General features: G+C 44.3%; 8 protein-coding genes across 8 annotated transcripts; 5 read left to right on the forward strand and 3 right to left on the reverse strand.

The window, feature by feature from the left end:
- Window positions 1-1,659: 1,659 nt before the first annotated feature.
- Window positions 1,660-2,771, forward strand: LOC147067662 (uncharacterized). Its single transcript, XM_085953453.1, has one exon. It carries the CDS (start codon window positions 1,785-1,787, stop codon window positions 2,490-2,492), a length of 708 nt encoding a protein of 235 aa, XP_085809579.1. The 5' UTR covers window positions 1,660-1,784; the 3' UTR covers window positions 2,493-2,771.
- A 2,038-nt stretch (window positions 2,772-4,809) lies between these two features.
- Window positions 4,810-5,192, reverse strand: LOC147067663 (histone H4). The gene has a single exon (XM_085953452.1). The coding sequence runs from the start codon at window positions 5,128-5,130 to the stop codon at window positions 4,819-4,821; it is 312 nt and encodes a 103-aa protein (XP_085809578.1). The 5' UTR covers window positions 5,131-5,192; the 3' UTR covers window positions 4,810-4,818.
- Window positions 5,193-5,580: 388 nt separating this feature from the next.
- LOC147067664 (histone H3) lies at window positions 5,581-6,066 on the forward strand. Its single transcript, XM_085953464.1, has one exon. The coding sequence runs from the start codon at window positions 5,627-5,629 to the stop codon at window positions 6,035-6,037; it is 411 nt and encodes a 136-aa protein (XP_085809590.1). The 5' UTR covers window positions 5,581-5,626; the 3' UTR covers window positions 6,038-6,066.
- A 660-nt stretch (window positions 6,067-6,726) lies between these two features.
- On the reverse strand, window positions 6,727-7,304 carry LOC147067665 (histone H2A). The gene has a single exon (XM_085953456.1). It carries the CDS (start codon window positions 7,228-7,230, stop codon window positions 6,856-6,858), a length of 375 nt encoding a protein of 124 aa, XP_085809582.1. The 5' UTR covers window positions 7,231-7,304; the 3' UTR covers window positions 6,727-6,855.
- Window positions 7,305-7,474: 170 nt separating this feature from the next.
- On the forward strand, window positions 7,475-7,940 carry LOC147067666 (histone H2B-like). Its single transcript, XM_085953455.1, has one exon. It carries the CDS (start codon window positions 7,543-7,545, stop codon window positions 7,915-7,917), a length of 375 nt encoding a protein of 124 aa, XP_085809581.1. The 5' UTR covers window positions 7,475-7,542; the 3' UTR covers window positions 7,918-7,940.
- Window positions 7,941-9,583: 1,643 nt separating this feature from the next.
- Window positions 9,584-10,695, forward strand: LOC147067667 (uncharacterized). The gene has a single exon (XM_085953454.1). The coding sequence runs from the start codon at window positions 9,709-9,711 to the stop codon at window positions 10,414-10,416; it is 708 nt and encodes a 235-aa protein (XP_085809580.1). The 5' UTR covers window positions 9,584-9,708; the 3' UTR covers window positions 10,417-10,695.
- A 2,038-nt stretch (window positions 10,696-12,733) lies between these two features.
- Window positions 12,734-13,116, reverse strand: LOC147067668 (histone H4). Its single transcript, XM_085953450.1, has one exon. It carries the CDS (start codon window positions 13,052-13,054, stop codon window positions 12,743-12,745), a length of 312 nt encoding a protein of 103 aa, XP_085809576.1. The 5' UTR covers window positions 13,055-13,116; the 3' UTR covers window positions 12,734-12,742.
- Window positions 13,117-13,364: 248 nt separating this feature from the next.
- Window positions 13,365-13,990, forward strand: LOC147067669 (histone H3). Its single transcript, XM_085953461.1, has one exon. The coding sequence runs from the start codon at window positions 13,551-13,553 to the stop codon at window positions 13,959-13,961; it is 411 nt and encodes a 136-aa protein (XP_085809587.1). The 5' UTR covers window positions 13,365-13,550; the 3' UTR covers window positions 13,962-13,990.
- Window positions 13,991-14,503: the final 513 nt, after the last annotated feature.

Consider the following 14,503-nt stretch of genomic DNA (forward strand, 5'->3'; position numbering starts at 1 on the left):
GAAGAAAGAATTATAAGCAAAGGCCCTTTTAAGGGCCGCCAATATTTTCAAATCGAATTGATCGAATCGCATGTTTCGCTATCAATATTTATGCCAGGCAGGAAAAATAAATCGACTGACCGCCCACCTATTGTAATAATAATACGAATATTTGTTACAATAATTATCTTGCATCTACGCTTATAATTATTATATCACTATCCAACACACCGTATTATTATAAACTAGACTAGATAACTAACTGAGCCCGCCACGAAGGATGATATGATATGATAGGAAAATAATAAGAATCGATGTATCTGTGAATAATTTTATTATTATTCAGTAATATACAACAATAAGTCATCATTATACTATTAATAATATTATCCATACATCTTAGGTGCATGGAATGCATGCGTGCGTGCGTGCATCTGAAAAAGAAAACATCACATTAGATTTAGGTACCTACATAACATGATATTACACATCTGTTTGTTATTTCATCGATCCTTCGATATGCGATACATAAATAATGCGAATCGGATAATTTTGCATCGTACGATAGATTTTATGTTACATACGTACATGACACACGGATTCGGGAATAGGGAATAGGGAATAGTTTATTCCGAATCCCCGATCGATATCTTAGAGTGATCTTCCTTCCAATGTCTTTATATTTGATTTCATATAGGTAGGTACTTGATAGTAACAAATAATGACATTTTTGTTGTCGGTTGTTATTGATGATTTCGGTTGCTATGGTTTTCTACTCTCATATTTCTGTCGTATGTATGCTTCGCATCGGTCATATTAAACGCACCCATAATATTATATCATATTATCATATTTAATTAATTAACTAACTATTTATTTACGATATTTCGCTTCACACTATCCATCCATCCATCCATCCATCTATCTATCTATCTATCGCGGGAGGGAGGGAGGCGCAGTGAGCGAGCGAGCGACCGATCGCGCCGTACCTATCGCAATCTATCGTTAGGTAACTAATTATTCGAATTGAACATTCTATTCTCGTGTCGTGCTTCCTTCTTCACCGTCGTGCACCGTGATACCGTGCACCATCGTCCGTCTGCTCGCCTGCTGCAGAACTTCGTGAACACCGCCGACTGCATCGAGCACCGCGGGGCCGCCGCCGTCGTCTTCGCCCGATACAGTAATGTTTGTATGCCGCGATCGTCTTGTGCTAACTCCGGCCGACTCGGGGGCGGATCGCGACGCCCGCGGGGGCGCCAGGGGCCCGCGGCCGATTGCAAACGCGAGAAGGTATATCGACGCGCCGGACGAAGGCTCGATCGTCGGAATCTGATAATTTTTAACGAATCTACGGCCATTTTCCCGACACGTTATGTGCGCGCGCGGACACAATTCCAATTTGAAACGCATCCCGCGAGCCCGAGGACAGACTCGCGACCATTCGCCCGCTTTGAAACGACAGACAGATCGGTGGGCGGCGCAACCGCCCACCCCTGAACCCCCTCGCTAGGGCGGCGGCTGCGAAAAATTGAAAAATATCGAGAGATCGAAGCAAAAATGCCGGTGCAATTCGTGACTAAAATCGCCGATCTAGACGAACGTCATCTCTGAGAGCGGCGTTCGCACATCGGTACTGCGGCACCCGTCTCGCTCTCGCCGTATACAATCCGCGAGCCGTTCGAGTCGTTTCACTCTAGCGCATCGTACAGATAGATAGCAAGCAGAATATACGCCGCGATATAATATAATATAATTTAATATTATATTTCATTCTATTATTCAATCAATCGAATAACGCAAAGATGGCAGATACAGCAGCACCCGTCACCGCTTCGCCGGTGCCCTCTACCCCCGCGAAGAAATCGGCAGCAGGCAAAGCCGCGAAGAAGCCCAAGGTCAAGCCGACGCATCCCAAGACCTCTGAGATGGTCAACAGCGCCATCAAAGAGCTGAAAGAGCGCGCCGGATCCTCCCTGCAGGCGATCAAAAAATACATCTCGGCCAACTACAAGGTGGACGCCGACAAGCTGGCGCCATTCATCAAGAAATACCTGAAGGGTGCCGTCGAATCCGGCGCCCTAGTGCAGACCAAAGGCAAGGGGGCCTCCGGTTCGTTCAAACTGGAAGCCGGCAAGGCCAAATCTGCGGGCGGCTCCGCCTCTGGCAAGAAGCCCGCCGCGAAGAAATCGCGCCCTGCCTCATCCAAGGAGAAGAAGGGCGCCGCGGCCGGCGGAGGCAAGTCTTCGGCCGCAGCCGCAAAGAAGAAGCCCGCGACCGCCATGAGAAAGTCGTCGGCTCCTCTCGAAACCGCGGCCAGATCGGCCGCAGCCGCCAAGAAAGCCGCCTCCCCCAAGAAGGCCGCCCCCGCCGCCAAGAAGGCCGCCAAGCCCAAGACCCCCACCAAGGCGAAGAAGTCAGCCAAGCCGCCCACCAAGAAGCCGAAGGCGCCTAAGCCCAAGAAGGCCGCTGCGAAGAAGCCCGCCGCGAAGAAAGCCGCTGCGAAGAAGTAAGAAGCCGCGATCGAATCTAATCTAATCATCACGATGACGATGATGCGACGACGGCAGCCCGGGAAGGGGGGTATCTCGGGTGGATGACGACGACGACAGTAGACGAGATGAATGAGGATAGAGATGGAGATGAATAATACGCGCTCGCTCGCATTTTATTGAAACAAAAGCCCTTTTCAGGGCTACCAACACAATTCAGGTGTCGACTGATATCGAACACGTAGATACGTCGTTATTTCTTTATTCAATTCGTATAGGTACTCCATACGTAAATTGCATAATATTATTACACTGTCTTATGTCAAGACGAATACTCACTCACCTAGCTAAAATTTAAAATTAACACTAAATTCATTTTTTTTTTTTTTTGTTGATTTGGTTAGGTTTGATTTGACTGAGTTAGGTTTGATTTGATTAAGTTAGGTTTGATGTGATCAGGTTAGGTTTGATTTGATCAGGTTAGGTTAGGTTTGATTTGATTTGATTAGGTTAGGTTTAATTTGATTAAGTTAGGTTTGATTTGATTAGGTTAGGTTTGATTTGACTGAGTTAGGTTTGATTTGATTAAGTTAGGTTTGATGTGATCAGGTTAGGTTTGATTTGATCAGGTTAGGTTTGATTTGATTAGGTTAGGTTTGATTTGATTGAGTTAGGTTTGATTTGGTTAGGTTAGGTTAGGTTTGATTTCATTAGGTTAGGTTTGATTTGATTAGGTTAAGTTTGATTTGCTTAGGTTAGATTTGATATCATTAGGTTAGGTTTGATTTGGTTAGGTTAGGTTTGATTTGATTAGGTTAGGTTTGATTTGGTTAGGTTAGGTTTGATTAGATTAGGTTAGGTTTGATTTGGTTAGGTTAGGTTTGATTTGGTTAGGTTAGGTTAGGTTTACCTAACCTAACCAAATCAAACCTAACCTAATAACCTAACCTAACCAAATCGAACCTAACCTAATCAAATCAAACCTAACCTAACCTAACCTAACCAAATCAAACCTAACTTAATCAAATCAAACCTAACCCAATCAAATCAAACCTAACCTGATCAAATCAAACCTAACCTAATCAAATCAAACCTAACTTAATCAAATCAAACCTAACCTAACCTAATCAAATCAAATCAAACCTAACCTAATCAAACCTAACCTAACCTAACCAAATCAAACCTAACTTAATCAAATCAAACCTAACCCAATCAAATCAAACCTAACCTGATCAAATCAAACCTAACATAATCAAATCAAACCAAACCCAATCAAACCTAACCAAATCAAACCTGACCTAATCAAATCAAACCTAACCTAACCAAATCAAACCTAACCTAATCAAATCAAACCTAACCTAACCAAATCAAACCTAACCTAATGATATCAAATCTAACCTAAGCAAATCAAACCTAACCTAATCAAATCAAACCAAACCTAACCTAATGATATCAAATCTAACCTAAGCAAATCAAACCTAACCTAATCAAATCAAATCAAACCTAACCTAATGATATCAAATCTAACCTAAGCAAATCAAACCTAACCTAATCAAATCAAACCTAACCTAATCAAATCAAACCTAACTTAATCAAATCAAACCTAACCTAAGCAAATCAAACCTAACCTAATCAAATCAAACCAAACCTAACCTAATGATATCAAATCTAACCTAAGCAAATCAAACCTAACCTAATGATATCAAATCTAACCTAAGCAAATCAAACCTAACCTAATCAAATCAAACCTAACCTAATCAAATCAAACCTAACTTAATCAAATCAAACCTAACCTAAGCAAATCAAACCTAACCTAAGCAAATCAAACCTAACCTAATCAAATCAAATCAAACCTAACCTAACCAAATCAAACCTAACCTAATGATATCAAATCTAACCTAACCTAAGCAAATCAAACCTAACCTAAGCAAATCAAACCTAACCTAATCAAATCAAACCTAACCTAATGAAATCAAACCTAACCTAACCAAATCTAACCTAACTTAATCAAATCAAATCTAACCTGTCAAAATCAAACCTAACCTAAGCAAATCAAACATATTTTCAGTTCAGAAACGTATAAAATAAATTGTATTTCACCTCCACCCTTCTATGCACACACCACTGCATGCATTATTACTGCGATACTATACGAATGCAAACGGATCGAACGAAATAGACATGGTGGCCCTGAAAAGGGCCGTTTGTATGCGAGTAGATAGATATATTCACATAATAATAGTTAAGCGGGCATAGCATTAAAACCAACCCACTCATCCATCATTATATTGTAGTAGTCAGTCTGTATTGTATCAAGACGAGATGGTATCGTATCGTATTGGCCAGCTTAGCCGCCGAAACCGTACAGGGTGCGACCCTGTCTCTTCAGGGCGTACACGACGTCCATGGCGGTGACGGTCTTCCTCTTCGCGTGCTCCGTGTAGGTGACGGCGTCCCTGATGACGTTCTCGAGGAACACCTTCAGGACTCCTCGGGTCTCTTCGTAAATCAAGCCAGATATGCGCTTGACTCCGCCGCGACGTGCCAGACGACGGATCGCAGGCTTCGTGATGCCCTGGATGTTATCGCGAAGAACCTTCCTGTGACGCTTGGCGCCACCTTTTCCCAATCCCTTTCCTCCTTTACCGCGACCGGTCATCTTGTATGCGTGTCAAAAAGTGGATGATGTCAAAAATCGAAACGATGCGATGCGCTCACTGCGGCCGCCAGACGAATTATGAATCTTTTAATTTTCTGACGTCTCTTTTTATAGACGCGCGTATGCGACGTCTCGCTCCCTTCCTTGCGAATTCAAGGCGCGGGCGAGTGCGTCTCGCTCTGGCGCGCCGCGGCGCAACCACGCCCAGTGCTGCGCATTTCGCGCAAAGCGAGTGCGCAATAAAGATAACGGCTATTAATAATAATTGCGGAATAGAATAAAAAAGGATATTTTAAAAAAAAATGAACTTTCAGGCAATATTTCGACCTCAAAACGATACGCCGACGAAAGTGATCACCCCCCACTGTTCCGCCGAAGGCGACCGCGTCGACCAATCGCAGCGAGCGGATCTCTCTATATAAGTCACCGAGTAGGGTCGCGCGCGCACTCCTCGTTGAACGCTCGTTTCAGAACCTACTACTTTGAAGAAGAAGACATGGCTCGTACCAAGCAGACTGCCCGAAAATCCACCGGCGGAAAAGCTCCCCGCAAACAGCTCGCCACGAAGGCCGCGAGGAAAAGCGCGCCGGCCACAGGAGGCGTGAAGAAGCCCCATCGTTACAGGCCCGGTACGGTCGCTCTCCGTGAGATCCGTCGCTATCAGAAGAGCACTGAGCTCCTCATCCGCAAGCTGCCCTTCCAGCGACTGGTGCGCGAGATCGCTCAAGATTTCAAGACCGATCTGCGCTTCCAGAGCTCCGCCGTCATGGCGCTGCAGGAGGCCAGCGAGGCGTACCTCGTCGGTCTATTCGAGGACACGAACCTTTGCGCCATCCACGCCAAACGCGTCACCATCATGCCCAAGGATATCCAGCTGGCGAGACGAATCCGCGGCGAACGCGCTTAAAAATTAAAAAAAATAATAATATTGTTATCATACCCATCTATCTATCTATCACAAAAGGCCCTTTTCAGGGCCGCAAATTTTTTGACATTCGAATGTTTACGCATCCGTGAGCGATCGATCGGTCGTTATGTGCCTGTAATAATAGTAGTATATTATTATACTACCTACTTGGCTATCTATTTTCCAAGTAAGTATAATATAATATCATTCTGCGTGTTCCACTATTTTTGGATAAATAGTTTTGTAAGTAATTTTGCGTCTGTTGTAATTGATCAATTGAACAGTCGATTAAATAAAATATACTTACCACCTAATAATATAATATAATAACGCAACGCGTGTGAGGTGAGATTCATCAAATAATATCTACCCTCATAATATTAATTAAACAGCCTCTTATCATATCTTACATAGATGCTCCTCACCTATATAAATAGGTACATATATCACAATCATTATCCTACAAAACTATTTAAACTACTGAAACCGCCACTCTTAACAAACAAGAGATCGACGCATCTCTATCTCCTCATGAATTACTACGAAATTATATACCTACTTTTTATTTTAGATGTATTTTCAAATATTGAATTTGCAGAACATTTATTGTAACATGGACAGTACTCTCTGTATTGCGCTAATACCTATAATAATAACAATTTCAATAATGTCCTACTGTCGATGAATAATGAGACACAATAACGAGCTCGACACGGATACGCTACCACTCGAATTTGAATAAAAATGGCGGCCCTGAAAAGGGCCTTTTGTACGACGATAGATGGATTAATATGCATGTAATCTTTATATTTTTTTTTTTACGCCTTCTTCTCAGTCTTCTTGGGCAAGAGCACCGCCTGGATGTTGGGCAGCACTCCTCCCTGGGCGATGGTGACGCCGGAGAGCAGCTTGTTCAGCTCCTCGTCGTTGCGGATGGCGAGCTGCAAATGACGAGGGATAATCCTGGTCTTCTTGTTGTCGCGGGCCGCGTTTCCCGCCAACTCGAGTACTTCGGCGGCGAGGTATTCCATGACGGCGGCCAGGTACACCGGCGCACCGGCACCCACCCTCTCGGCGTAGTTTCCCTTGCGCAGGAGCCTGTGTATGCGACCGACGGGGAACTGGAGTCCAGCGCGATTCGAACGAGACTTTGCCTTTCCCTTGACTTTACCGCCTTTTCCGCGACCAGACATGGCGAGACGGGGTAGTGTTGAAAATTAACTGTGCGAAAGAAGCGTCGACCTGAATCGACGGACGGTCCTTTGTCAAGTTTGCTTGAAAACTTTTTTTTGCGTTATTTTAGAATCGCGCGCGGTGCGGCCGCAGCGGGAGACGTGCGGCTCATAACGCGACTTGCAAAGCCGCGCGCCGATCGCTCTACACAGTGACCTGAAAGAGCGAGTCTAAGTTTGCGCGGGCATTCTCATTCGAGCCACCGCCGCCGATTGACACCGCGCACCTACCTAATCTATCTATCGTTATCGTAATACCCGTCGCCGATCATCATGCCGCCCAAGACTAGCGGAAAGGCCGCCAAGAAATCCGGCAAAGCCCAGAAGAACATCTCCAAGGGAGACAAGAAGAAGACAAAGAGGAGGAGGAAGGAGAGTTACGCAATCTACATCTACAAGGTGCTCAAGCAGGTGCACCCCGACACCGGAATCTCCAGTAAGGCGATGAGCATCATGAACAGCTTCGTCAACGACATCTTCGAGAGGATCGCCGCCGAAGCGTCGCGCCTCGCCCACTACAACAAGCGCTCCACCATCACCAGCAGGGAGATCCAGACCGCCGTCAGGCTCCTTCTGCCCGGAGAGCTCGCCAAGCACGCCGTCAGCGAAGGAACAAAGGCAGTCACCAAATACACCAGCTCCAAGTGAAGTCCATGAAGAAAGAATTATAAGCAAAGGCCCTTTTAAGGGCCGCCAATATTTTCAAATCGAATTGATCGAATCGCATGTTTCGCTATCAATATTTATGCCAGGCAGGAAAAATAAATCGACTGACCGCCCACCTATTGTAATAATAATACGAATATTTGTTACAATAATTATCTTGCATCTACGCTTATAATTATTATATCACTATCCAACACACCGTATTATTATAAACTAGACTAGATAACTAACTGAGCCCGCCACGAAGGATGATATGATATGATAGGAAAATAATAAGAATCGATGTATCTGTGAATAATTTTATTATTATTCAGTAATATACAACAATAAGTCATCATTATACTATTAATAATATTATCCATACATCTTAGGTGCATGGAATGCATGCGTGCGTGCGTGCATCTGAAAAAGAAAACATCACATTAGATTTAGGTACCTACATAACATGATATTACACATCTGTTTGTTATTTCATCGATCCTTCGATATGCGATACATAAATAATGCGAATCGGATAATTTTGCATCGTACGATAGATTTTATGTTACATACGTACATGACACACGGATTCGGGAATAGGGAATAGGGAATAGTTTATTCCGAATCCCCGATCGATATCTTAGAGTGATCTTCCTTCCAATGTCTTTATATTTGATTTCATATAGGTAGGTACTTGATAGTAACAAATAATGACATTTTTGTTGTCGGTTGTTATTGATGATTTCGGTTGCTATGGTTTTCTACTCTCATATTTCTGTCGTATGTATGCTTCGCATCGGTCATATTAAACGCACCCATAATATTATATCATATTATCATATTTAATTAATTAACTAACTATTTATTTACGATATTTCGCTTCACACTATCCATCCATCCATCCATCCATCTATCTATCTATCTATCGCGGGAGGGAGGGAGGCGCAGTGAGCGAGCGAGCGACCGATCGCGCCGTACCTATCGCAATCTATCGTTAGGTAACTAATTATTCGAATTGAACATTCTATTCTCGTGTCGTGCTTCCTTCTTCACCGTCGTGCACCGTGATACCGTGCACCATCGTCCGTCTGCTCGCCTGCTGCAGAACTTCGTGAACACCGCCGACTGCATCGAGCACCGCGGGGCCGCCGCCGTCGTCTTCGCCCGATACAGTAATGTTTGTATGCCGCGATCGTCTTGTGCTAACTCCGGCCGACTCGGGGGCGGATCGCGACGCCCGCGGGGGCGCCAGGGGCCCGCGGCCGATTGCAAACGCGAGAAGGTATATCGACGCGCCGGACGAAGGCTCGATCGTCGGAATCTGATAATTTTTAACGAATCTACGGCCATTTTCCCGACACGTTATGTGCGCGCGCGGACACAATTCCAATTTGAAACGCATCCCGCGAGCCCGAGGACAGACTCGCGACCATTCGCCCGCTTTGAAACGACAGACAGATCGGTGGGCGGCGCAACCGCCCACCCCTGAACCCCCTCGCTAGGGCGGCGGCTGCGAAAAATTGAAAAATATCGAGAGATCGAAGCAAAAATGCCGGTGCAATTCGTGACTAAAATCGCCGATCTAGACGAACGTCATCTCTGAGAGCGGCGTTCGCACATCGGTACTGCGGCACCCGTCTCGCTCTCGCCGTATACAATCCGCGAGCCGTTCGAGTCGTTTCACTCTAGCGCATCGTACAGATAGATAGCAAGCAGAATATACGCCGCGATATAATATAATATAATTTAATATTATATTTCATTCTATTATTCAATCAATCGAATAACGCAAAGATGGCAGATACAGCAGCACCCGTCACCGCTTCGCCGGTGCCCTCTACCCCCGCGAAGAAATCGGCAGCAGGCAAAGCCGCGAAGAAGCCCAAGGTCAAGCCGACGCATCCCAAGACCTCTGAGATGGTCAACAGCGCCATCAAAGAGCTGAAAGAGCGCGCCGGATCCTCCCTGCAGGCGATCAAAAAATACATCTCGGCCAACTACAAGGTGGACGCCGACAAGCTGGCGCCATTCATCAAGAAATACCTGAAGGGTGCCGTCGAATCCGGCGCCCTAGTGCAGACCAAAGGCAAGGGGGCCTCCGGTTCGTTCAAACTGGAAGCCGGCAAGGCCAAATCTGCGGGCGGCTCCGCCTCTGGCAAGAAGCCCGCCGCGAAGAAATCGCGCCCTGCCTCATCCAAGGAGAAGAAGGGCGCCGCGGCCGGCGGAGGCAAGTCTTCGGCCGCAGCCGCAAAGAAGAAGCCCGCGACCGCCATGAGAAAGTCGTCGGCTCCTCTCGAAACCGCGGCCAGATCGGCCGCAGCCGCCAAGAAAGCCGCCTCCCCCAAGAAGGCCGCCCCCGCCGCCAAGAAGGCCGCCAAGCCCAAGACCCCCACCAAGGCGAAGAAGTCAGCCAAGCCGCCCACCAAGAAGCCGAAGGCGCCTAAGCCCAAGAAGGCCGCTGCGAAGAAGCCCGCCGCGAAGAAAGCCGCTGCGAAGAAGTAAGAAGCCGCGATCGAATCTAATCTAATCATCACGATGACGATGATGCGACGACGGCAGCCCGGGAAGGGGGGTATCTCGGGTGGATGACGACGACGACAGTAGACGAGATGAATGAGGATAGAGATGGAGATGAATAATACGCGCTCGCTCGCATTTTATTGAAACAAAAGCCCTTTTCAGGGCTACCAACACAATTCAGGTGTCGACTGATATCGAACACGTAGATACGTCGTTATTTCTTTATTCAATTCGTATAGGTACTCCATACGTAAATTGCATAATATTATTACACTGTCTTATGTCAAGACGAATACTCACTCACCTAGCTAAAATTTAAAATTAACACTAAATTCATTTTTTTTTTTTTTTGTTGATTTGGTTAGGTTTGATTTGACTGAGTTAGGTTTGATTTGATTAAGTTAGGTTTGATGTGATCAGGTTAGGTTTGATTTGATCAGGTTAGGTTAGGTTTGATTTGATTTGATTAGGTTAGGTTTAATTTGATTAAGTTAGGTTTGATTTGATTAGGTTAGGTTTGATTTGACTGAGTTAGGTTTGATTTGATTAAGTTAGGTTTGATGTGATCAGGTTAGGTTTGATTTGATCAGGTTAGGTTTGATTTGATTAGGTTAGGTTTGATTTGATTGAGTTAGGTTTGATTTGGTTAGGTTAGGTTAGGTTTGATTTCATTAGGTTAGGTTTGATTTGATTAGGTTAAGTTTGATTTGCTTAGGTTAGATTTGATATCATTAGGTTAGGTTTGATTTGGTTAGGTTAGGTTTGATTTGATTAGGTTAGGTTTGATTTGGTTAGGTTAGGTTTGATTAGATTAGGTTAGGTTTGATTTGGTTAGGTTAGGTTTGATTTGGTTAGGTTAGGTTAGGTTTACCTAACCTAACCAAATCAAACCTAACCTAATAACCTAACCTAACCAAATCGAACCTAACCTAATCAAATCAAACCTAACCTAACCTAACCTAACCAAATCAAACCTAACTTAATCAAATCAAACCTAACCCAATCAAATCAAACCTAACCTGATCAAATCAAACCTAACCTAATCAAATCAAACCTAACTTAATCAAATCAAACCTAACCTAACCTAATCAAATCAAATCAAACCTAACCTAATCAAACCTAACCTAACCTAACCAAATCAAACCTAACTTAATCAAATCAAACCTAACCCAATCAAATCAAACCTAACCTGATCAAATCAAACCTAACATAATCAAATCAAACCAAACCCAATCAAACCTAACCAAATCAAACCTGACCTAATCAAATCAAACCTAACCTAACCAAATCAAACCTAACCTAATCAAATCAAACCTAACCTAACCAAATCAAACCTAACCTAATGATATCAAATCTAACCTAAGCAAATCAAACCTAACCTAATCAAATCAAACCAAACCTAACCTAATGATATCAAATCTAACCTAAGCAAATCAAACCTAACCTAATCAAATCAAATCAAACCTAACCTAATGATATCAAATCTAACCTAAGCAAATCAAACCTAACCTAATCAAATCAAACCTAACCTAATCAAATCAAACCTAACTTAATCAAATCAAACCTAACCTAAGCAAATCAAACCTAACCTAATCAAATCAAACCAAACCTAACCTAATGATATCAAATCTAACCTAAGCAAATCAAACCTAACCTAATGATATCAAATCTAACCTAAGCAAATCAAACCTAACCTAATCAAATCAAACCTAACCTAATCAAATCAAACCTAACTTAATCAAATCAAACCTAACCTAAGCAAATCAAACCTAACCTAAGCAAATCAAACCTAACCTAATCAAATCAAATCAAACCTAACCTAACCAAATCAAACCTAACCTAATGATATCAAATCTAACCTAACCTAAGCAAATCAAACCTAACCTAAGCAAATCAAACCTAACCTAATCAAATCAAACCTAACCTAATGAAATCAAACCTAACCTAACCAAATCTAACCTAACTTAATCAAATCAAATCTAACCTGTCAAAATCAAACCTAACCTAAGCAAATCAAACATATTTTCAGTTCAGAAACGTATAAAATAAATTGTATTTCACCTCCACCCTTCTATGCACACACCACTGCATGCATTATTACTGCGATACTATACGAATGCAAACGGATCGAACGAAATAGACATGGTGGCCCTGAAAAGGGCCGTTTGTATGCGAGTAGATAGATATATTCACATAATAATAGTTAAGCGGGCATAGCATTAAAACCAACCCACTCATCCATCATTATATTGTAGTAGTCAGTCTGTATTGTATCAAGACGAGATGGTATCGTATCGTATTGGCCAGCTTAGCCGCCGAAACCGTACAGGGTGCGACCCTGTCTCTTCAGGGCGTACACGACGTCCATGGCGGTGACGGTCTTCCTCTTCGCGTGCTCCGTGTAGGTGACGGCGTCCCTGATGACGTTCTCGAGGAACACCTTCAGGACTCCTCGGGTCTCTTCGTAAATCAAGCCAGATATGCGCTTGACTCCGCCGCGACGTGCCAGACGACGGATCGCAGGCTTCGTGATGCCCTGGATGTTATCGCGAAGAACCTTCCTGTGACGCTTGGCGCCACCTTTTCCCAATCCCTTTCCTCCTTTACCGCGACCGGTCATCTTGTATGCGTGTCAAAAAGTGGATGATGTCAAAAATCGAAACGATGCGATGCGCTCACTGCGGCCGCCAGACGAATTATGAATCTTTTAATTTTCTGACGTCTCTTTTTATAGACGCGCGTATGCGACGTCTCGCTCCCTTCCTTGCGAATTCAAGGCGCGGGCGAGTGCGTCTCGCTCTGGCGCGCCGCGGCGCAACCACGCCCAGTGCTGCGCATTTCGCGCAAAGCGAGTGCGCAATAAAGATAACGGCTATTAATAATAATTGCGGAATAGAATAAAAAAGGATATTTTAAAAAAAAATGAACTTTCAGGCAATATTTCGACCTCAAAACGATACGCCGACGAAAGTGATCACCCCCCACTGTTCCGCCGAAGGCGACCGCGTCGACCAATCGCAGCGAGCGGATCTCTCTATATAAGTCACCGAGTAGGGTCGCGCGCGCACTCCTCGTTGAACGCTCGTTTCAGAACCTACTACTTTGAAGAAGAAGACATGGCTCGTACCAAGCAGACTGCCCGAAAATCCACCGGCGGAAAAGCTCCCCGCAAACAGCTCGCCACGAAGGCCGCGAGGAAAAGCGCGCCGGCCACAGGAGGCGTGAAGAAGCCCCATCGTTACAGGCCCGGTACGGTCGCTCTCCGTGAGATCCGTCGCTATCAGAAGAGCACTGAGCTCCTCATCCGCAAGCTGCCCTTCCAGCGACTGGTGCGCGAGATCGCTCAAGATTTCAAGACCGATCTGCGCTTCCAGAGCTCCGCCGTCATGGCGCTGCAGGAGGCCAGCGAGGCGTACCTCGTCGGTCTATTCGAGGACACGAACCTTTGCGCCATCCACGCCAAACGCGTCACCATCATGCCCAAGGATATCCAGCTGGCGAGACGAATCCGCGGCGAACGCGCTTAAAAATTAAAAAAAATAATAATATTGTTATCATACCCATCTATCTATCTATCACAAAAGGCCCTTTTCAGGGCCGCAAATTTTTTGACATTCGAATGTTTACGCATCCGTGAGCGATCGATCGGTCGTTATGTGCCTGTAATAATAGTAGTATATTATTATACTACCTACTTGGCTATCTATTTTCCAAGTAAGTATAATATAATATCATTCTGCGTGTTCCACTATTTTTGGATAAATAGTTTTGTAAGTAATTTTGCGTCTGTTGTAATTGATCAATTGAACAGTCGATTAAATAAAATATACTTACCACCTAATAATATAATATAATAACGCAACGCGTGTGAGGTGAGATTCATCAAATAATATCTACCCTCATAATATTAATTAAACAGCCTCTTATCATATCTTACATAGATGCTCCTCACCTATATAAATAGGTACATATATCACAATCATTATCCTACAAAACTATTTAAACTACTGAAACCGCCACTCTTAACAAACAAGAGATCGACGCATCTCTATCTCCTCATGAATTACTA

This window comes from Rhyacophila brunnea, unplaced genomic scaffold (assembly GCF_057557595.1).
Source record: "Rhyacophila brunnea isolate RB1 unplaced genomic scaffold, BYU_Rbru_1.0 scaffold_341, whole genome shotgun sequence".
NCBI classification, from domain to species: Eukaryota; Metazoa; Arthropoda; class Insecta; order Trichoptera; family Rhyacophilidae; genus Rhyacophila; species Rhyacophila brunnea.

Bases quoted from the DNA above. Each gene is read 5' to 3' on its own strand.
- LOC147067663 (XM_085953452.1), bottom strand. From the start codon at position 5,130: ATGACCGGTCGCGGTAAAGGAGGAAAGGGATTGGGAAAAGGTGGCGCC.
- LOC147067667 (XM_085953454.1), top strand. From the start codon at position 9,709: ATGGCAGATACAGCAGCACCCGTCACCGCTTCGCCGGTGCCCTCTACC.
- LOC147067662 (XM_085953453.1), top strand. From the start codon at position 1,785: ATGGCAGATACAGCAGCACCCGTCACCGCTTCGCCGGTGCCCTCTACC.
- LOC147067664 (XM_085953464.1), top strand. From the start codon at position 5,627: ATGGCTCGTACCAAGCAGACTGCCCGAAAATCCACCGGCGGAAAAGCT.
- LOC147067668 (XM_085953450.1), bottom strand. From the start codon at position 13,054: ATGACCGGTCGCGGTAAAGGAGGAAAGGGATTGGGAAAAGGTGGCGCC.
- LOC147067665 (XM_085953456.1), bottom strand. From the start codon at position 7,230: ATGTCTGGTCGCGGAAAAGGCGGTAAAGTCAAGGGAAAGGCAAAGTCT.
- LOC147067669 (XM_085953461.1), top strand. From the start codon at position 13,551: ATGGCTCGTACCAAGCAGACTGCCCGAAAATCCACCGGCGGAAAAGCT.
- LOC147067666 (XM_085953455.1), top strand. From the start codon at position 7,543: ATGCCGCCCAAGACTAGCGGAAAGGCCGCCAAGAAATCCGGCAAAGCC.